Source organism: Leptonotus elevatus, chromosome 2 (genome assembly GCF_054856555.1).
Source record: "Leptonotus elevatus isolate MCC_2025b chromosome 2, RoL_Lele_1.0, whole genome shotgun sequence".
Classification (NCBI taxonomy): Eukaryota; Metazoa; Chordata; class Actinopteri; order Syngnathiformes; family Syngnathidae; genus Leptonotus; species Leptonotus elevatus.
The window spans coordinates 20,898,173-20,920,632 of NC_141240.1; the positions used below are offsets into that span (position 1 = coordinate 20,898,173).

The 22,460-nt window shown below is 39.4% G+C and overlaps 1 protein-coding gene across 12 annotated transcripts in view; it reads right to left on the minus strand.

Moving 5' to 3' along the window:
• dmd (dystrophin) overlaps nt 1–22,460 on the minus strand; it is a 139,065-nt gene that overhangs the window by 51,861 nt on the left and 64,744 nt on the right. For 9 of the 12 annotated variants that reach the window (XM_086067208.1, XM_086067205.1, XM_086067204.1 and 6 more), the window contains 24 exons: nt 22,241–22,342; nt 22,002–22,097; nt 20,573–20,752; nt 19,869–20,035; nt 19,756–19,791; nt 18,977–19,100; nt 18,627–18,705; nt 16,852–16,964; nt 15,281–15,409; nt 14,399–14,591; nt 12,977–13,122; nt 11,838–11,938; nt 11,634–11,745; nt 11,348–11,461; nt 11,115–11,270; nt 10,872–11,042; nt 9,129–9,311; nt 8,303–8,437; nt 7,587–7,736; nt 2,916–3,077; nt 1,955–2,065; nt 1,709–1,882; nt 1,478–1,633; nt 139–309 (listed from right to left, as the gene is read on the minus strand). In XM_086067208.1, coding sequence (XP_085923334.1) covers nt 139–309; nt 1,478–1,633; nt 1,709–1,882; nt 1,955–2,065; nt 2,916–3,077; nt 7,587–7,736; nt 8,303–8,437; nt 9,129–9,311; nt 10,872–11,042; nt 11,115–11,270; nt 11,348–11,461; nt 11,634–11,745; nt 11,838–11,938; nt 12,977–13,122; nt 14,399–14,591; nt 15,281–15,409; nt 16,852–16,964; nt 18,627–18,705; nt 18,977–19,100; nt 19,756–19,791; nt 19,869–20,035; nt 20,573–20,752; nt 22,002–22,097; nt 22,241–22,342 — 3,261 coding nt within the window. The remainder of the gene's footprint in view (nt 1–138; nt 310–1,477; nt 1,634–1,708; nt 1,883–1,954; nt 2,066–2,915; nt 3,078–7,586; nt 7,737–8,302; nt 8,438–9,128; nt 9,312–10,871; nt 11,043–11,114; nt 11,271–11,347; nt 11,462–11,633; nt 11,746–11,837; nt 11,939–12,976; nt 13,123–14,398; nt 14,592–15,280; nt 15,410–16,851; nt 16,965–18,626; nt 18,706–18,976; nt 19,101–19,755; nt 19,792–19,868; nt 20,036–20,572; nt 20,753–22,001; nt 22,098–22,240; nt 22,343–22,460) is intronic. The other 3 variants (XM_086067207.1, XM_086067203.1, XM_086067201.1) reach the window with 1 other exon arrangement.

The window sequence follows — 22,460 nt, forward strand, 5'->3', positions numbered from 1 at the left end:
AACATGGCAGCAATTTTGACACATTTACTAAAAGAGTCCTTATGTCTGGATGAGGGATTCAATTCATATATCCAAAAAAGATGTGGTAGATACAGTGTTAAATCATGCTTGTGTTCTTTTTGTAACAAGCGTGCATACCTGTGCCCACGCCACCTCGGCCTCCAGGTCACTGGGCATACCGTCGACAGCGGAACGCCTGGTCAGCTCGGCATCAGTGGCCGCGAGCCACTCGGTCAGCCCGTTGAGCTCCTTGCGAAGCTTCCTGGACAGCTTCAGACTCTTCTCCAGCTCCAATTTACTTTCTGTTATCTGTACCCAAAAATAAAAATGGAATGCTGAAGGATAGCAATTTCTACCAATGCCACTGAATTACCAAAATGAAATAAATTCCCTTAATTGTTTTCAATCACACATGAAAGCAGTGTCATTTATGAACAGATTACAATTTAATCAAAGAAAAAAATTGTCCTTTTCATAGCTAAAAAAAAAAAAAAAAGATCAGAAGTTTTATGTCCCTAAGGCTTGCACTATTACGAATTTGTCAAAAATATGCTTTTAAAGTCGCACTAAAGTAACAAAATGAACTCTGATCCCGAGTTTAGATGTTTTCCATTGGCTTGTTGTGACTTTTATCGGACACTTATTGATGATCAGTTAATCCACAATAACAAAATCTATATCATAAAATGTATATCATTAAAATGTCACCACACACGTCTTCATGTTATGTCTATTGTTGTTACATAGTGATAAACTTCTTTTTAGGCAACATATGTACTGTGTAATGAGACCTGAGGATTTTTTTTTATATAAAAGAAAGAGAATTAACTCGGGGTGTTAAAAAAAATCGATTCGGCAATATATTGTGATATTACAGCGCACAATTCTCAAATTGATTCGATATGCAGCCGAATTGATGTTTAAACATCAATTTTAGATGGAAATATTCAACAAAATGTCTTACTTAGGTTTAGGGTTCACACGTTAAGCATGTTATATGAATGTTATATTAATGGCATATTAAGCTGTAATATTTTATTTCAATGCTGTTCGAACATGAAACAGATTGCAACAGATTGTTTGTTATATACAGTGGCTCACAGTTATAAGCCTGAAGTTTCAGATAAATAAATACATGTTCATACAAATCTTACAGTGTACGTGTACAAGTTTACTGATTAGTATTTTTTAAATTTAAGAGAAAAAAAATTGCAATATGCAACTTATAGATTTGACCTATGAATCGTGATACGGATGGAATTGCCAGATACTAGGCAATTCACACCCCTAATTAACTACCGCAACAGAACTTCACATCCATTGCCTTATAAAAGTCTTCTTCGTTGATTTCTGCAAGACTGTATTACACTGCCCCCGGTGGCCAAGATGGACGGCAACATCTCTCACTATCTCCATGAAGTTTGTGAGGCAATGTCAAGTTGTGTTTATCATCCTTTTGTGATGCGCATACTCGCACCTGTGCCCCGAGCTGGTTGTAAAGCAGTTTGAGTGCGGTCACACGCTCGTCCAGCTCTTTGGGATGCTCAGTCTGTTGCCTCTGCACGATATGCCTGCCCGTTTTGATCACCGTCTCCACCTCGCCTTTCACCTCGCTCAGCAACTTGTACAACTTCTACAAGACACGGAACAAGCGGACGTCATCGTCTTTTGTCCGACAAATGATCAAACCGTGTGCTTGGGCACGCACCATGCACTGCTCCAGCTGAGACTGCACCACGTCCTGCTCTACGCTGCGAACGTCCAGCACCCCCACCTGACCGTTGACGCCGGCTAGCACACGTTCGCACTCAGCCAGGCGAGCTTCGAAGTTGGCCGGCTTCTGGAAGAGGCGGAACTTGGTCCACACGTCTGTCAGCATTTTCTAGTTTGGACAGAAGTGATTGAAGAATAGAAAAAGAAGAATTTTGGTGTGTTTTGGTTTTCAAAGTTTCACCTGTGTCAGGTCTATCTGCCCAGTCATCCTATGGGACGGGTCCTTTTCCTGATTCTTCCTCTTCACCTCCTCCAAAGCTGCATCATGGTCACTCAAGTCGGACTGGATCTTCTGCACGGTACATAATACAAAGTGACAGCATTTAAAAATATATTTATTCTTCATTATTGATGTTGCACCCTGTTTGGACCATGAGAGGTCAGTATAGAGTAGCAAGAAAGGGAGTTACTGTATCAAGCATTAAATGTTGAATTTAAACACAGCATAAGGATTTCGGTGTGTCTTCAAAATTAAATGATTAATTTTTTTATTTATCATTTCAAACGTGTATTAAAAAATAGAGAACACTTTTATTTTTTGTTTTATTTGTTAAGTGATTATTATTTTTTAATTGTGTTTCAAACATTTGTTAAAAATTTCACACTGGAGCTAAACAATTACAAAAAAAATAAAATCTACCAACCCCAGCCCCACCTCCCTCAGTATTGAGATTTTTATTTATTTTTTATTTTAATTAAGTAAGAATTAAATATTTTATGTATATAATAAAATAAAATGTACATTTTTTAATGTATTTTTTTATAAATTTTAATTATTAATATGAGATTAATTATGCGATGATTTTTTTAAGGTCCTCTTCTCATGTATTTAAAAAACAAAAACAAAAAAAAACAACATAAATTATTCTGCACTACAATAAACAATATCAGATTATATTGTACATAGTAAATGTTTTGGTTTTTGATGTTCTGCAGCCTTCGTGATTTGAAAATGTGCATTCTACTCCATTGCAATGTCAATTTGAATGTTGTCCTATTCTCCACCAGCTTCTTTCATGTTCAGTGATCAGCTTCTGACAAAAGTCGGATATACACAGGACATGACTGTGAATATTCTCAATCATCCAGGTCAATACATTCTCAGGGCACGTCATCGATCGCAGCTGGAATGCGACGGCTACCTGAGCCTCCTGTGGTATCTGTTGAGCATCAATGTTGTCAGCCAAATATGCCCTCAGGTGGCGGTCCGTATTGGCCAGCGACTCCTGGATGGAATTGAGCGTCTTGTCATTCTCCTGGGCCCACTGGAGGCCCTTGGCCAGCTCCTCCTGCCTGAGGGACGCCTGGATAATAACACAGTTGTCCTATGAAATATATATATCTTTTTAGCAACAGATTCTGTCAGTTACTTAGCTCCTCCCACATTTGTAAAGCATAATTCCCCGCACGTGCTAGCACTGATGACAGTTTGTGCTAAACAACACCGGCTGCTCCAACAATATTTAAGACTACAAAAAGTAAGTGATCCATGACAACAACAAATCCTCTATTCTCTTTATTACAAGCCACAGTGGACTTTCAAAGTTCACACAACTTCTGAAAGCACAAAAGCTATTCCGAGGCACGATACTGCACACACGTACACACAAACACAGGATTGAAGCAAACACCCACCACCGCCAGCATGCTCCCACGGCCGGCGTGCGCCCTCCTGCCGCACGGACTCCGAGGCATCTCTCTCAATGCGAAGCCCCCGCGTCAATGTTGCAGACGACAAGAATCACCTTCCCTTCCCCAGCCATTGCTTGGACGATTACCGGAGCCCGATCACTTACATCATAAACCCGTTTAAAGTCATGTGTGCCCTGCACAGGCAAAGTGTATGCATGCTAATCCCGTACAGAAGGATCACAACTAAGTATAGCCCGCAGCCTCCACATCCCTCCTCACAAACACACATTTATTTGACCAGTGGGCTTTCGGCTTCTAATAAATGAAACGAGAACTTGAGCGATATGAAATATTGAGACAAACACTGATAACAAGCGTCCCCTGTGGCAGTGCGCTACTTCATGTTGGCTCCCAAACACGCACTCTCAGTTAAGCAGACCATGAGTTGCGTATTTTGCTGCATAACTGCCAACAAGCGCTTTTTGATTTGGCAAGCATGCCTGTCATGTGAACATGTACATACTGTATGTGGAACATTTTAGAGCATGTAAAGGCTGGATTATCTCTGCATGGGTTTTAAATTTGGGACCTCATTATAATGGGATTATATACTTATCCTACTGCGTCAGCCTTTATTCTGGACCTTGACAGGAGATGTTTTTGACACTTAACACTGCTTGTATCTTTCTGAAACAAAAAGGTGAAAAACAAATAACTCAACTCCTCTTTATTTAGGCTATATAGCGCTTTCAGACTGCTATCATGCATTGTCATCATACTTAATTCGGTATACAGGAACCTTTAACAATGTGCTTAGCTACCAGCTCAGTCTCCTTTTGGTAGAGCATCCGCCCTGCGACTGGAAGGTCGTGGGTTCAATCCCTGGCTGGATCATACCAAATACTATAAAAATGGGACCCATTTGCCTTCCTGCTTGACACTCAGCATTAAGGGTTGGAATTGGGGGGGTTAGATCACCAAATATTCCCGAACGCAATCCCTGCTGCTCACCGCTCCCTCAGGGAATGAGTCAAATGCGGAGAACGAATTTCGACCCACTTAGTCGCGTGTGACAATCAGTGGTAATTTCACTTTTGACTTTATTATTGTATAGTGAACAATGTATATTTGAAGTTCGGCATTCACTAATTCACCTGGGAATGTTTTTTTGTAAATTTCTTTATTTGTGCAGTAAAAGTATTACTTTGGGATCCTTTCATGTCATCTTGGTAACAAGGAAACTCTGTTCAAGTGAATTGAGGAGCTTCATTTAGACAAAAGCAGTGCTTTGCTGCCACCTTGTGGAAACTTGATTTCAAGGAACTATGGTTAAGTGACTTCAGGAGTTTCATTCAGACAAAATAACTTTAACTCATTTGCTCCCCAAAACGTATAAATACGTTCTATTTTAAATGTGTTGAGTGTCCCAAAGACGTATTTATACGTTGTTTTTTTGTTTTGTTTTTTTAATGCTAGAGCATACAGAAGGCTTTGAACTGCAGAGAACGGGTGAAGCAATGATAGTAAAAAAAAAAAAAAAAAACGGCCAACAGGTGGCATCAGAGTATAAGATATCAACCAGGGCGACATTGCAAACAAGCTCATTTACCTGCAGTTCGAAACAGATTTGTGAATAATGATAAAAAATAGCTATATTGCCAGTCCAAGCTAAACAAAAAAGTATATACAGTTTACAGGTACAAGTCACACTGAGTCACAGAACTAGCTAAACAATGTGTGGCTTATAGTCCGAAAACAGTCAGAGCAAAAAACACAATTAGTACTTCAGTTTTAAATGACTATACCCACCAAAACATCTCCAGTCTAAACCAAGTGACTAATATATTCACAAATAACCTTTTTGTCATTCCAAGACTCTACCCCACAAACATTTGTAGATTTCACTGCAAATTAAATAAGAGGGCTGAATTTATTGATGAGAGACAAAGGCGACTCTGAGCTGCCGGCTCTCATCTCATATGAGTATGTTGACACACGCACACCCTAGACAATACACACAGTCAATGTCTGAAGTACAAGAATGTGACAAAAGCACACGCACACACACGTTATAACACACACAGTCTCAAATGGGTTGACAAACAAAGGGAAGCTTATCAGGCTGCAAGGAGAACATTAATCTGGTACTATTGTGGATGGGGATCAATCCGGCGGGGTCTGAGTGTCTTTGCGTGTGTATGTGTGTATTTAAAAGTGTGGCTAATCTGCCACCCGACGAGGAAGCAACGCTGCCAGCTGCAGCCAGAAGGAAGGCCCAAAAGAGGAAGAGAAGGTAGGAAGAAGGTAACAAATAGAGCGACGGGGCAGTGTAAGCAGGTGCCATGGTTAGCCACTTGCATACTAGCACAGTACAAACTGTCAGGCTCTTCAGTTGGGGCTAAAGCAATAACAAATGCCATTACTGGTTACTTTTCCATTTTTCCGCATCCTTTTTTTTCCTGATTTCCTGTTCCCTTCCCGAATCCAATGTGGATTTAAGATTGCTGTATGGGTGCTGTATGGTGACAGTGAACTCAACTGTTCTCACAACGAGCAGCAAGTCTGGGAGATGTTTTTTTTCTTTAAAAAAAGGGGGGAAAAAAGAGGCTTTAAGCTAAGTGGGTCCGTGGACAAAATGTCATACAGTGTGCCAATTTCGAGTCACTTATTACATTGATGGAGCTCCGGGTGGCGGATAGGTTACCATCATTTGCCTTCGGTGCAGGTTGGCCTGAATTCGCTTCCCCGCCTGGGAGACCATATACATGTGTGAGTGCACCCCAAAAAAAAAAAAACTTATTACATTGATTGACTGCAGTACCAACTTTCCACCAATAGAGTGTGCTAATACAGTGGAACCTCGGAGTTTTAGCGTCTCAGAAATCGTACAATTCGGACTTCAACCCAAAAAATCTGACTAAACAATGCCTTTCGGAGTTCGAACACCCAAGCAAAGCAAGCTAAGCCGAACATATCTTGAAAACGGGTAAACGAGCGAAGCCGAATGCTCACGTTGCGGTACTTGAGACGATGCACTGCTCATTTCCAGTCAGATCGTGAATACTCTCGGAGGTGTTCCATACTCGCGAGTGCATTTTGATTTTTCCACGACAATTTTCTTCGCCATGGGCTCAAAGAAAGACAACAGTGCCAGTGGCAGCAAAGAAAAACATACAGTGCTACGAACCACAGTGGAATTAGGAAGGAGATTATCGCACAGTTGTAACTACCAAGACTACTTCTGTAAATACTGGCACGAGGACACCCCCTTAGCTGTTCAACAACATGCCTGACGTACGCACGCAAGGACCGCTTAGTAGTCTAACAATATGCCCAATGTAAATACACAAACTCAGCACTGAACTAAAGCTAGCATTAACATAGCATTTATCATCTACTGATGCCATCACACCACAACAGCTAAGGTATTTTATTGTTTAAATACTGTACTGTACTGTAAATGTAAAAAACATAAATAGAAATTAAAATAGGAATTTTCTGTTTTTGGAGCTTAGGAACTGATTAATTAATTGCATTTACATTATTTCCTAAAATATTTTTTTTTTCTGAGGCTGAACAATTCAGACTTTGAACACTTCGCAGAAACGAATTATATTCAAACTCCGAGGTACCACTGTATACTGAGGAGTTTGAATACCCTGTATTGTACAAGGGAGGTTTTTTTTTGGTAGAAATTTCCGAGTGGATGCCACAACATAGTGGCTGTGAGGCACTGGGGCAACAAATTTTGTGTCAACATTTTTGTAGTCGACTTATCAAACATTTTTGCCAGCCGTGCTAATATATTTACTATCTATTGAAATGTCATTACTCAATTTTTTTTTATAAAGTACAATAGTATAGAGGACTATAATTATTTTTATAAAAGGTTGCAAACATTTGTGTTGTGCTTGTGAGGCATGAACGGATTAACAACATTTCCATTCATTTCCATGGGGAATGACGATTTGAGGGGTGAGTCTTTCGAGTTACGAGCGTGGCCACAAAGCAAATTAAACTTGTATCTCAAAGAACCATTGCACATACATTTTGTGTTTTCACTCACTGTTACAACAAATCTCCTTGAGAGCAACCGTAACTATGATGTAGCCTGTAAAGTGTGACACTCAAGAATCAATGTCATGAATATGTGATCGCAATGCACAGTCATCATGTCTCACCCTCGCCATAAGCTCGTCCCATCGTGCGTTGAAGGCGTCCAACTTTTGCTGAATTAGCTCATCCAAAACACCGCCGTCCATCAGAGTCTGCGCCAGCTCCCGAATTTGGTTTCTGTTGTGTTCGGGGTGTTGCAGGAGAACCTCGAGTCCCTGTCAAGGTGCATATGAGCACATGAACACACTGTAAGGGTCCGATACGTATTTATTTACCTATGCATTAGGTCAAAAGAACAAAACACCTTCCTATTTTACAAAGTTTGAGTATTAGTAAGGAAAATGTAATTAGCATTTATGCCATGTTTACCAGGCGTATCATTAGGTACACTTGCAGGCCCATTAAAGAACTTTATAAATTATTATTATTATTATCAATATGATGCATGTCATTTGAATATGATACACTTCCCTTTGGTATGCCACGCGTAGCCTTGACATTACATGCACAGACAACAGGACTGCAATTGTTGTGACTTCATTCGGGACTGTATAAATCGCTGCCTGAGCCAGAACTGTATTTCACTTTGGCAAGAAGCCTTGTGGAATTCAGCTACAGTCACTGATTTTATTTATTTATTGATTTATTAATTTTTTGCTTTGCTCCTATAATAAAGACAATAAAATACAAACTCTCCTCCCACAAAATTATGTCTCCATTGCAATGTCATGGTATGCAACTCTTAACTCCTTAGAGGAGGCAGATTTTTGTGCATACTCACTTCTAGCGCCTCCTGCAGCTCCTCTGCTCCTCCTTGGAGGTTCTCCATTTCATCAAGTTTCCGCTCCAGCTGGTCCAGGAAGGCGTTCTCCTGCTCCAGGTAGGACAGCAACTCGCACCAACACGCCCAAACCTCCTGCATCACACACGGGCCATAAATAAGAAAGACACTGTAAATGTATTGATGAGGAAAAAATAAGCTTTTTTTCATTTTTTATTTCACTTTTATGTGCAATACATTTGGACTCATTCACTGCCATTGACGGCTATAGACGTCAAAAATTAATTTGAACTATTTCTATTAGTTTACCATTTTTTCCCACTTTTGTTAACAAGAGTATGAAAACCTAGATTTTTTAAATTGTATTAGAACAGATATAACATTTGTGATTAATCGTGAGTTAACTTGTGAAGTTATGCGATTAATTACAATTGATAATTTTTTATAATCTTTTCTTTATAAAAAAAAAAAGATTATTAAAAATAAAAAAATATTATTTTTTTTAAAGAAAAGATTATTAAAAATTAGGGGTGCGAGGCGATTAAAGTTTGTGATCGTAATTAATCGCACGACTTCACTAACTCACAATTAATCACAAATTTTACATCTGTTCTAAACGTACAAAAAATAATAATTTTTAGGTTTTTATACTCTTGTTAACAAAAATATTAAACTAATAGGAATAGTTCAAATGAATTTTTGACGTCTATAGCAGTCAATGGCAGTGAATGAGTTAATAGGATTTTTTTTAAATACAGTTTCCTACATTTAAGTGCAGTGTTTATATTTCCTCACTCTTGCTTTGACGGGTTGAAAAGAATATTACCTCCAGAGTTTTGCATTTCCCGTCCAGGCGGCTGCACAGGCGCTGGTAGTTGACCTTCAGCACATCAAGCTCTGAACGCAGCGCGTCATGAGCAGTGGGCGGCGCCTTGGCGATGAAACTATTCACACTGTCAGTCAAGAGTTTGACCTTGAGCTCCTTGGAGTGGACCTCTTCCTGGGCTCTCTGATGGAGAAGCAAAGTATTTGCTCAAAGGATGGATGTACACAGTAAGGAGCAAGAGATGCGATGGGGTAAGCTGAAGAGGGAAAGATGCACCATCAAACACATCACAATTGACAAAGCCTTATGTGCCACAGTGACTGAAGCAGTATCGCCCACACATGCCTAAAGGAGGAAAATGATGATAATAGAGGGAGCTAGTCATGAGATTAGAAAACAAGGGGAGAATCCATTTTTCATTTTCAACTCTTTTGAGCAAATCTTTTCAAGGAGAAGGGGGCTGCGCGGAAAGTCTCGTGGGAGCGACGCAGCACAAACACCACCAACAATCGACATCACAAATACACCACATTATGTTAAGTCAAACGATGCAGCTGGGAAATTGAGGGGTGGAGGATACATGAAATAGAGACACAAGGCTTTGAGCTGTAAGTAGGTGAGTGTTGTTCCGATACCTTTACTGGTATCGGCAGAGGCCCTGATACATTAAAAAAGTGGTATCAGTGAGTTCTAACAAGTAACATGCTGATACCATTAATTCTGACACTAATATAGGACTTTGAATGCAGCATCTTGTGTCTTGCTCATGCACGACATTCATTGATATGTGACATGTTCACTGCATGCCGGGCCAAGATATCCCATTGGCCCTTGAATGCTCTGAACCAATGGCAGGACAGCTTTTTCGTGTTGAGAAAAAACAACAACTTGGTATCGGCTTGGTATCGGTTTGGTATCGGCATCGGCCGATACTGCAAAGCTGGGTATCGGGGGCCAAAAAACGGTATTGGAACAACACTAATTACAACGATATCAATGCAGGCACATGAAATTTGAAAAAAAGACCCTGTGATGTTTAGTAACTTTCCATATCTAAGATGAAGACGGGAGCAAGGTGGAACAATGGCTGGCTCTGTTGTAATTTGGATTAGGGCTGGGTTTTAAAAAATCTAATAATCGATATTGAACCAATCTTCCTTTTCCGATATCGATTATTTGAATATATTTTCCCATAAATTCATAAGAAAATCTAATTTTAAAGGTCAATTTTTTTTATTTTTCTGTTTTCTTGAAATTTACTGTTGACATGAATTTAAAAGTATTATCTTACATTTATGAAAGACATGATTTATTGCACTTTAAGACAAATCTGAATCTTTTTAACTTATATTTACAATTATGGGATTACAATTATGAAAATATTTTCCTTGCTGATGTCAATGTTTGTGTAACACTGAAGTGATTATAATACATGTTACTTTCATTACTAAACCAAATCATTTGACGAGTTACTGCCTCTGCAAAATTTGATTTGGAATAAAAAATTTGTGGAGTTTTTATCATGTCCTTGGCATTTAAGAAAAAAATTATGATCCGTAAGTAATTGATATCAGATTAAACTCTTGTGAATCCAAATATGCATCGATTGAGGAAATTAGAATCGATACCTAGCCCTAATTTATCCCCTGTATATAACCCCCCATGCCGCCCTCCGTTCCCCCGATACTAAGATTGTTTTTGAAAGTGTTTGCTTTGTATTATTACACAAAAAGTCCCACATACCTTGAGCTCCTCCACAGCTTTACGTAGTTCTTCAGGTGTTTTGTAATTGAAGTCTCTCTCCAGGTAGTCTTCCTCGGCCTGATTGATCCACTCCTGCATCTCCTGCATTTCCTTCCTCAGGGCCATAGTCTTATCCAGGCCACCTTTCAGAGCGGACTTCTTAGCATAAGCCTGAACAGGGACATGAAAGCAGGAAGTTGAACACCCAGAAAATTTTAGTCTGCGAGTGACAAATGCACCCACCTGTTTGCAAACGTTCTCCCACTGGGCGTTCAGGCCATCCAGTTCCTTCTGGATGTGAATGGCAAAAGGGGGCTCCGCCTCCTTTTTTAGCTGCAAGCCCACTTCGTTGATCCCGTTGACGCTCGGCTGGATGGTGTGGATGTCGTTCACCAAGGCCTGACCGATCAATTTTGTCAATTGTGGTCAGCGTTTAAGCGGATGATCTCACCTAAGTCAGCACGACTGCTGCTCACCGTGCATTGTTCCAGCTGTTTCTCCAGCGCTTCGGAGTCTCCGAGTGCCGGCCATTCCTCATTCAGGAAGACATCCACATCTGCCATCCACTTCTTTAACGTCTTCACATCATTCTAAAGGAAAAGGCTTTGTTATGTGAAATGGTATACGGGTACTGCTATTGTATTAAACACAAGATGTGATGTAGTTAACAAGAAGTTCAATTCTGGGATTTTGGTGACATAAAATATGAAATGGCTAGTTTCAAGCACATTACTGCATTTAGTGGGTGTGTTCCACTCTCACCTCAAACTGCATGAGTTTAGCCATGAGCTCTTTGATTGTCTTGGCGTTGTCTGTCAACATGGTGCTTAGTCGCCTCCAGCGTGCCATAATGTTGTCCATTTCAGTGCGATACCTAAAAAAAAAATAATAAAAAGCGATTATACCTTCAATTTGGTATTAGGAGCTTATGGAAATCCACTAAGATGTCATCTGAGAAACGTATACTTTTGGCAGATTTCGGGTGGAGCTTTCTCGAAGACCTGCTCCACAGCGGATGTCAGGTAGTCCACTTGCCCCTGGTGGCTGGTCAGCGCCACCTGGAGTGCCTGGAGAAGTCAGATGGAAGAGGAAAAGTGCTTTGTTGACACCAAATAAAGTAGTGCTCGTTAAAAATATATACTGACCATGACAGTAAAACAAAAAATTATCATGCGAAAGCTGAGAGATTGAAAGATTTCCACCCCCCTCCCCCATCTTAAATTCCCATGGAAATTATTTATGGAAATTCATTACAAATTGCCCACCCCTTTGCAATACTGCGTACATGTAGTATATTGATATTGGTTATATCTTGTTGGAGTTTGGAGTGGAATGTAGACAGCAGACATTGTGATCATTACCAGGAACTGTTTTGCTCCACTGGGAGTTCGCTCATCCGCCTCTCGTAATTACAGCGTTGCAGGCAAACACACAAAGCGAGACAAGCCAGGCGGCCAGCTTGCCGCATGTTAAGCAGACAGTTGGCTTCACCAATTCTCACACAGATTTTCACTTAAAGGAGACATATTATGCATATTATCGAACCAAGCAGAGATTTTGCTGCATACAAGATTCACTAGGTTGTTTAATTTCACACTTGACGGGTGGGCAGGCACTCCAGAGACCCGACTATTTGTACACATGCAATAAAAAATAGCCACCTTTAAAGTTAAAACGTTTATTTTGGGTTGTTGGGAAATGTTTCCAAAAAATGAGGATCAGGAGTTTCATAAAATGTTTTCCCCCTGCATTGATTTCTACAAATAATTCCATTAATAAATAATGTATAAATAATACATGTTTTGACTTGCAGACTTTTGTTTCAGGGATGGGTAATCGTGTGCAGAAGTGTCAGTGGTAGAAAATGGAAGGATGGATGGTGAGTCAAGCGTTCACACTAATTCTGCTGTGTGCCGTCAAAAATGTTTCCAAATTCAAAATACAATGTGCATATCATCATAGACATTAATAATGGGCATATTTGCATGGTATGTGGAAATCTGATAATACCCATGCTGTGAATAAGCACAGTACATTATACGTCCCGAATCATTTTTCAGCCTTCATTGCCATTTGTAATTAGTTATTCATAAACATGACTGTACCTCCATGTCCTTCAGTCTCTGCTCCATAATAGGGTACTCGGTAACAGCTGTGGATGGAACAGCCAGTTTGGCCTCGCATTCCTGCAACCACGCTAACAGCATGGAAATAGTCTCCTTATAACGAGCTGGGGGCAAGCTCTCCAAAACTGGATGAGCAAAAAGGAGAAGACGGTGAGACAATAAGCTGTGTGCTGACTACATGAAATGTAATCTTTCCCTGCTAAATGAGACATTCAAGTGTGCTTCGTCAAAAGCTTTAGGCCAGGGAACATTATAATGTAATGTATGGCGCAGTTTCCATTTGTTAGCGGGAATGCACATTGCTGCCAGCAAATGCTTCTTTGTGAATTTTTTTTTGAAATCCCATAACTCTGACTGGGACCGGTTTCAATATTCATAAAATCTTTCTACTATGACGACTCTTTTGGGAACTTTTTGGATCGTGCAGCTTGTTAGAGGAAAGATATGGGAAAGAAATGCTGCTTTAGGAGGCAAATTTACATTTATGAGAGTGCTACCATGCAGTTTCAAGGTAATGTTAAAATATGACTCTAACACTGTCTTGATATGAAATGAAACCAGCTACAAAATTTGCATGTCTACAATTGGTCAAGTAAATATTGTAGATCTGCTAACAGTGCAGCTAACTAGCTAACATTGCTGCTAATATCAGTTCATTTTAAGTTCTGTCGTTACTTCACAAAGTATCCTACTTTATCGTGACTGCATCAAGTTATTTGGTTAAAATCGTTCAAAAACTGATTAACGCTAGCTTTAAAGATTTGGTTTCTTATCAGAATTGTTTACAAATGATCTATTCACGACCAAAACACATAGCTTGCTAGCAGTCATTTTGCAGTCCTCTCAGCTGCTGAAACTATCGATTGATCATTCATATTGTATTGTGTATTTTTAGTACCTCCTCCACAGATTACGCTCACCCCATATTTATGTGCATCACCAACAAAACTTAATTTAACATTCATCAAGCTTTTGTTATACACTAAATGAAGAGCTCTTTTCCAAAACATTAGAAATCCATCCCAAAAAATAAAAGACATTTACCCAGACCAACTGTGCAAATAATTTGTATCTGTTAAAACATTCCATTGGTGTAGTTTATGGGACAAAACTTTTAATTATTTTTAAGTTTGTCTTTATCTTTTTTTGGGGAATAAAGCTCTTCATATGGACAGATGTCTTGTGACAAACCACTTTTGGACAGTTCGATGTTTCAGTCCTATGCTTTCTTATACAGAAACAGTTTAAGGTAGGCACTTTACTGTTTGTGCATGATCGTGCCCTGACCTCCCCGAAGTTTTGGGGATTTACTAGAACAGACCTCTGACTTCACAAATGTACTTGTGTTCACATGAATGACATCCATTATCATAAAAAAAAATAAAATAAATAAAATCTCACTCAGTTGTAGCTGCCTCTCTCTCGCCCTCAGATCCTCCAGAACCTTGCGGTAGTGTTCTTTGAAGATGGTGACGTCGGCATCCAGGAAGGCCGACGCATCCTCCTCCCCGTCTTTCGCCGCCTTCAGCTCCTTCAAACGTTTGTCTAAGAGATCCACTTGTGGTTGTAGAGAGGCCAGACGGGCCACTTCCTCCTGCAAAATAGAGATATGTTTGGCTATTCAGGAAATATATTGGCTTTTCATTTCCTGGGTTCCACTCAGTTGGCTTTATGTTAAATCTATTTTTGCGGAAATGTTTAAATAAAGGCCCTGATGCTAATAAGCAGGAAGCCAAGCAAGAAATTGGAGGAGCACAAAAAAGGCTAAATGTACTGAGAAGGTTTCTGGACCTTAAACTAAACAGAGCGAGGGAAAGAAAGAAAGAAAGAAAGAAAGAAAGAAAGAAAGAAAGAAAGAAAGAAAGAAAGAAAGAAAGAAGGTGTTTTTACTAAAAAAAGAAAGTGCTATATCATACTCACATAAAAGTACTGAGACACATAGATGCATGGGAAAAAGAAACGAAAAACACATTTCATATAGAAAGAACATGATAAAAGCGGAGGGGCGGGCACATGTGGATACCACGTCGGTTTCACAGTCAAAAGATGACTGTCTTGAAATATATCAGTACATTATGTTTTATAAGTACAGCATTATAGAGTGCTTTCCCTACACAATACATAACACCTCTCAATATGCAGTGCAGTTCTACAATCATAATAACAATTTAGTTACACTTTCAGGCAGCTCTGTGATTGTGTCAAATTGACCGATGTGATGTGCACGGAATGCATGACTGTGCCCGTGTGTGACACTGCTGATCGCAATTTGGGCTGACTCACTCTGCATCGGTCCAGTTGCACCTTGAGCGCCTCGGGTTCCGGCGATGGTGGCAGCTGAACCTTGAGCCAGTTCTCGCTGACTTCCACTGCCTGCACACACTGCTCGTACAAGCTGTAGAACGCGAGGACCTGCACACACACGCAGGACACAAGTTCAAATAAAGAAGAAGCCTTCCTCGCTTTAATTCTCATGAGACAAGAAAAAGCCAGGCTCCATCTGTCTTGGCTCACAAACTATTTCCTTGATATGTCGGCGGGAGTGAACTCATTCTCCGCCTGCATTGGCCTCAGATTGAGTCCTGTCACAGGAGACCTTATCAAATGCAAGCCTACGCAGTGTGAAAGGCTTGGTTAGACACACTCACGTTGAGAGAATCAACTATTGATCAAAATCAGTCTCCTCTTTCAAGCAAGTCACCGAGACCCTGCTCATATTAGAAAGTTTAGCTCCAGGGTCCGTCCGTGCTTACTGCAATGTTTCGCGTTAGCGTGATAGCTTGTTCTTGAAGTTCTTCGGCGATAAGCAAAGTCTTGTGTTGTTTTTACACAACCAGGGGCAGTTTTTACTCATTCCAGGAATCAGGGCAATGAGAAAAGATTTGTGCCGCTTCGACCTGTGATTCTCAAAGTATGGCTAGCGGTGCGCGGGATCATCTAGTCGTATGTGGAAAAGTCACTGAATTAAATGTTTAAACACTGCATATTGTAACACTATATTTATTGGGATTTGCACATCATTTATTTCAAAATGTCTGTTTTTAAAATGTATTTATGTATTATTTCATTTTTTTTATTTGCAGTTTATTTTGATTTTTAATTTTTATGTGTAATACATTTTATTTGAATCATTACTTAAGTACAGGTTTTTGTTTTTACTACATTTAAGCACAGTGTTTAAGTTTAAATTGCATATTGTTATACTGGCTTACAATGATTTTAAATGTACCTATTGGGAATAAAACCTTTGCCTCGGTTTTGATGAACACTTGGGCCAACTTGGTCATTATGGTGGTACTAAAAAATAAATAAAAATTGAGACCCACTGGCTTGGACAATAGAATTAACTAACCATTAAAAGCTTCAGCCCTAGAAAATGGGATATCTTTTCAAATTCTATTTTTGTTTGAGATTGGTAAAGACCATGTTTGGACATAATAAAATAATGAAAATAGGATGGGGAAAAAAGAAAAAGAAAATATGTAACCTATTCTGAGACCCTGCTTTAAAATATTTAGGATTGTTGGTGTGACACAGAATAGTAATAATAATATTTATATAGATTTAGATATAGATTTATATAGCACTTTTTTGGACACTCAAAGACGTTTCACAGTGGGTGCATTATTCGTGCGCTCACACATTCACACTCTAGTGGCGGTAAGTAGCCACAGCTGCCCTGGGGCAAGCTGACAATAAAGTTGCCCAGTGGGAAAGGAAAGGTCGTATGTAAGACAAGTATGAAGTTGGAAAAAGAATGTCAGGGCAGTGATAGAAGAACTACCATGGCTACCTCAAACTCCTTGGGTCAAAACTAAATCACACTGTATATGAATGAGTGTGTGCATGTGTACCTTTGTCCGGTAGGCCAGCCATACCAGCCTGTCTGCCAACAGTGCACAAAAGCCGACCCAGCGCTGGTTCAGTTGCTCGGCTGCCTGGGCAATGTCCTCAGCCCGAGTCCCCTCTGGTGGGATTGAAGGGCAGGTTTTAATGTATTATTATTATTATTATTTAAAAATCAATACAATAAGGAAGGAAGAAAAACAGTTGGAAAGCTTTTTCGATGACACAGCACAGACACAGTTTGCATTTTTTATGTTAATAGCACAGTATAGATTTGTTCCAAAGACTTGAGCTAAATTAGGTCAGCAAGACAGCTTCTAAGTGTTAAAAAGTATTGTTTTAATTGCTGTTTGTTGTTGGTCGGTTTTCTCGTTTGTTAGTCACCGATTTACACTAAACTTTAGGGAAACCATGGATTTGTTTCTAAACAGTACAGGTTTTTGTGTTGTGGTAATTGTTGGAAACTTGTGATAATTGAGAACTATATAGTGTAGTGTATAGTTGTGTAGGAATAGGGTTTCGGTTTTCCATATTTTCTCACGTGGCTAAACCGGTACCCAATGATGCACTTGAGCGCCCGGCATGAGTTCGCCTTTCTCCCGCTATATCAAAATGTTAGTACATTCACATCAGTGGTTGTCAGTCACAATTGATAGAGTTAATTTTTATCACTAGGCCAACTTCTACCACTAGCATGCAGTTAGTTCATAATTATGTCTAAAACCCAAACATAAATTTTCCCATGATATCACAACAGCTCATTGTTGTTATTTAAATTTCTAGAGCGAGGGGGTGACGCCACAGACCGCCAACCGTCCACTGGCTGATATGAGCCCTGGAAGGCTGTTAGCTAGCAAGCTAGCTGATGGCTATAGTCAGCGCCTCTCACTGGAATGAATGGCCACTGGAGACTTTAAGTGGATATATTTTCACGCCTCAAACATAAAGTTTTGTGTAGGCATAAGAAAGTTGTTTGGTGTCATGGTGTCACATATATGGCGGAAAGTATGTGAAAGTCCACCACATGCTCATAAAGTGAGCGTTAGCATTAGCCAAAATTGCCCAACTCTGTCAGGAAACTTAAACATTTTGCTGTTTGCATACATTGTCTGCTTGCAGTGTGTAATTAGCATAGCATATAAGCATAGCATATATTTAATTCAATGAATATCAAATTTAATGGAAAATCTCAACAGTTTGGGTAGTTTAAAAGGGACAATATTTATTCATAAAGGCAAGACTATAAAAGTTAAGAGTTTAGACAATTTGACACGCAGCCTCTCATGGAAATGCAGGCACTGTCACTTCTTACATTTTCTAATTTAACCATCTGTTATCATTCACTATTAAAGGTACTTATATAAACTCATTCGTGCCTGTCACAGGTCTAATGACATGATGGGTGTGGGCTCAAGAGACAAGCTTGAACCGGTGAGACGCATTGGTCTACTCTAGCCGCATGATACAGGAAAGACATAAATTGCCTGCACAACTCAAGTGCTGCATAGCTGGAGGAAGATTATGTTTTGTTGGCTGAAGGTTGGCGGGAATAAAAGACAGTAATGGGAAAGTACAAGTTGAATGATTCCGAGCTTTTATACAGCCCCAACAAGGGCAGTGAAGAGCACGGATCAGACACTCTATCAGCGTTTCTATGGCGACAAGGAGAGAGGGTGGGACAGGTGGAGGCGTTGCCATGGGGACAGACAGGGTGCCCGTTGAATAGGTGTAAATGCATGAGGATGCTGGTGTGTGTGTGTGTATGTGTGTGTGTATACAATACCTTGCTCAACAAGGGTCTGAGCTGTGCGCGTCGCCTCTTGGAGCTTCCGGTACTTCTCTGGTCGTTCCCGTTCTATCAGCTAAGCAAAGAATGATGGGGGGGAAAAGAAGAGAAACTCGATTTACCACAAAAGACTAATAATAACACAATAAGAATGGACATTTTTTATTTCTGAGCGAAGTGGATTTTCGTACTTGAAATTTGCCACATGGTTGAGCTACGGATTTTGACCATCAGCTCATCTTTGAAACTTAACAGAACTTAAGAGGAAAGTACCCTCAGAGATTGAAAAATATTTTAAGGTTCTAAGATGGCAAATGTTTTGTTTTTAAGTACACACACAGTTTTACCTGCACTTTGTCATACAGGTCCTGAATGCTGCCATCTTTGCGGGACACTGAGAACTCTGGACTCTGCAGGATTGCCTCACCCCGAGTCATGTAGCTGTGGACCTCTGTGAAGTCCACATCAAATCTGTGGGATAAACAAACTGTTATTACTCAAGCTAACAACATGCTTATTTTTAAAATTGAGCAACTAGCATCAAACTATGCTCAAGTATTGACATCATTTAAGAGTGACTTCCAAGGCACATATTTTCCATTACATTAATGTTATGGCATGTCAGTATGTCACCAAACAAAATTCTAACAAAGAGACTTAAAACTTAATATACCTTATAGTGAAATAAATACATTATTCTGTTGTAGGAATGGCAACGGGTGCGTATAAAGGTTAATTGTACCTTCTGCCATTTAGCAGAAGAGCATTCAACTGTTCTGCCTGTCACTATAGGCATAGCTCGATGACATGTAATATATTATTTGTAGTAAATAAATAATTTATGTGAAACTGAAATGGAAATTTTAAATTGTGGTTTAATTATGTCATTACTGGCCGTTTTTATCAAGTATGATATTGTGGAGTGCCATTTTTCTTAAAAATACAACAAAAAATCTTGGGGATGTTGGAACAGGGAAAGATGATTTATTTGCATTTTTATGTAATGTTTGCTTCAAAGGTTATACACTATGGTTGCCTGCTTTGCCAGTCGTAAAATAGCACCAAGGTTGCTTTTATTACAGTCATATGAGCTAATCACGTACATCTGCTCAGTTTCAACACCTACCTGCTAAGGTATGTAAGCAGAAACGGCTGCATGCAACTGAATAATGCACAGAAGTTACAAAACATGTTAAATGTGACCGCTAACTGACCAAAGTTCATCTAATGTATACTAACCTTTTCCTGAGTTCAGAATCTACGACCACCTGCCTCTTCTTCTGTGGTGGTGACTCTCGGGCTTGGCGTAGCGCCGATACGCTCTCCCTCGTCACCTTGGTAACACTCGCCGTCACCGAGTGGGTCAATTCGGGCTCGGGGGCTGCCTTGGTGACGACCGGTGAGAGCTGAACGTGTGTACACCCAAAGAGAGATAGAAAGGGGATTTGACATTATATTTTTTCTAAGGACTTTTTTTTTTATCCACTCTTAACACCTCCAATCCCAAAATCTGATAGAGTTGAGAAGAGTCCTTGGAAGGTAACATTAAAGACCCGTGATAAGTAATTAGAACACAGAACAGACGACGACAGTTGTCTCTCTCTACATATCCATTTACTAAAACCTTTTTAGCCATCGAGACGGAAAAAACAAAAGCTACATGACTCGGCAGAAATTACATCAAACTAAGTGCTGTGACCAAGGGTAGTTCTAAGGCAAGTCCTCTATTCTAATTTTCATCCCCCCACATTATATTATATTAAAACTAAACTTAAAAAAAAATAAAAAAACGTTTCTTACGCTAGTGCTAATGCTAATGCGGGTCGGGGTTTGTTTGTTTTTTAATTAAATGCCATACCTCTCAGACTGCCTTAGAAGTGACTTAAGTGCTTAGGCATAGCACCTTGGATAACATAGTAATACATACATCGTATCCGTCGTACCTGGGCGCTCATGAGTTCCAGACTTTGAACTAATCGATCCCAACGTTGCGCAAAACTATCCAGCCTGGCCTCCAGTTTGTTGGCCACCTCTTTGTTCTTGACACTGCACAGCAGGTCCTGACTCATGGAGCACAGCTTGTCCATGGTGGGGCGCTTCACCTCCAGCTCTGTCTTTACAATCTGGTGGGGCACAAAACAAAACAAACGATCACACACAATTATTGTAATGCATCAGTAAGGTAGATAATGTATATACTTGTCGACCAATAATAGAGATTTGTCACATATCCAAAGCAGTGGTTACCAACATTTTACTCTTTAATACTCTCTGTACTACCATAATGATAACAATTTAATATTATTGTAAGTTTGAACATAAATATTGTACTTAAAGGGATACTTGACTCATTGAGCCATTTTCAGCAGTAAAATGTTAATAACTCAACTGTTTTCTGAGTTTGGTCAGCAAACTGAGCCATGATTGGTCGTTACCTACTTCCTCAGCACAGGTGATGCCATCTTCAGTCGATAGCAAGTGGAAAAATTTGTATTTAAAGGTATTAATTGTACATGAAAAATAATGACGTTACCAAATTCATTTTGGATAAAATATTAACTTTTGCTGCTGAAAATGGCTCAATGAGTCAAGTATCCCTTTAAATGGAGGAAAATGTCCAATATATATATACAAACGTTTGAGTTATAATTTATAGGACATACAGTAAATGTTAATTACAAATTGTATCTGTAGTAAATACAAATATTTGAAAATAAACAGTTCTGAAAAAAATAAAACAAATGTGTTGTACTGAACTCTCCTTCATCAATGTATTGTATTGGATTTAAAAAACAACAACATTTAATTAACTCATTCACTGCCATTGACGCCTATAAACGTCAAAAATTCATTATTATTCTATTAGTTAATTTCCCCCCCACACACTTTTGTTAACAAGAGTATGAAAACCTAGACATTTTTTTAATAATCTTTTTTTTTTTAATATTGTTAAAAATTAGGGGCGTCAGGCGATTACATTTTTTAATTGTAATTAATCACATGACTTCAATAGCTAACTCACAATTAATCACACATTTTATATCTGTTCTAAATGTACAATACTTTTTTTCTAGGTTTTCATACTCTTGTTAACAGAAGTGGAAAAAAATGTCAAACTGATAGAAATAGTTCAAATGAATTTTTGACATCTATACCTGTCAATGGCAGTGAATAAATTTTGGGATTTTTTTTCATGTACCACTAGGGGGAGCATCTAGATACTTTGGGAATCGCTGTTCTATCTATGTCCACAACAGAGACACTATTCTCCTTTTTGTAAACAAGTTTGGCATATGAACAATTGAAGTTGCTATTTTCATCTAACACAATAAATAACCCTAAACTCAAGGATTAGGATTCTGCTTGACTCACAGCAAGATGGCGGAGACAGGCGTGGTCCTTTACACCGGGGGTCTTGATCGAGCGAACCAATTCCTCCTTCTGAGTCAGCCATGAGTCGAATAAAGACTAATGGAAAGGAGAAAGAAAAACAACAGAAGGCGGCGGTTTTAGATTCACTGTAATATTACACTAAAAACAAAATCATTATCCTGGGAAAAATATTAAACACAGGTGAGGACCACATGAAGCGACGTGCACACAGAGCGTACTTGTTCATTTGTGAAGTGTTGCCATTTCAATAAAATCTCTTGTAGCAGAATCCAGCGTTCTTCTGTCCATCTACAGATGGCTGCCCAGCGGTCACCTAGCACCTGCATGCATGCACACATTTACTCTCAAAATAGCTCACCGGAGAGACTACAACATTCCAGTTTTCCATCAGCGTGCCCTAGAGGCTCACAATGTAGTTACACTTTTGTCACGTGCCAA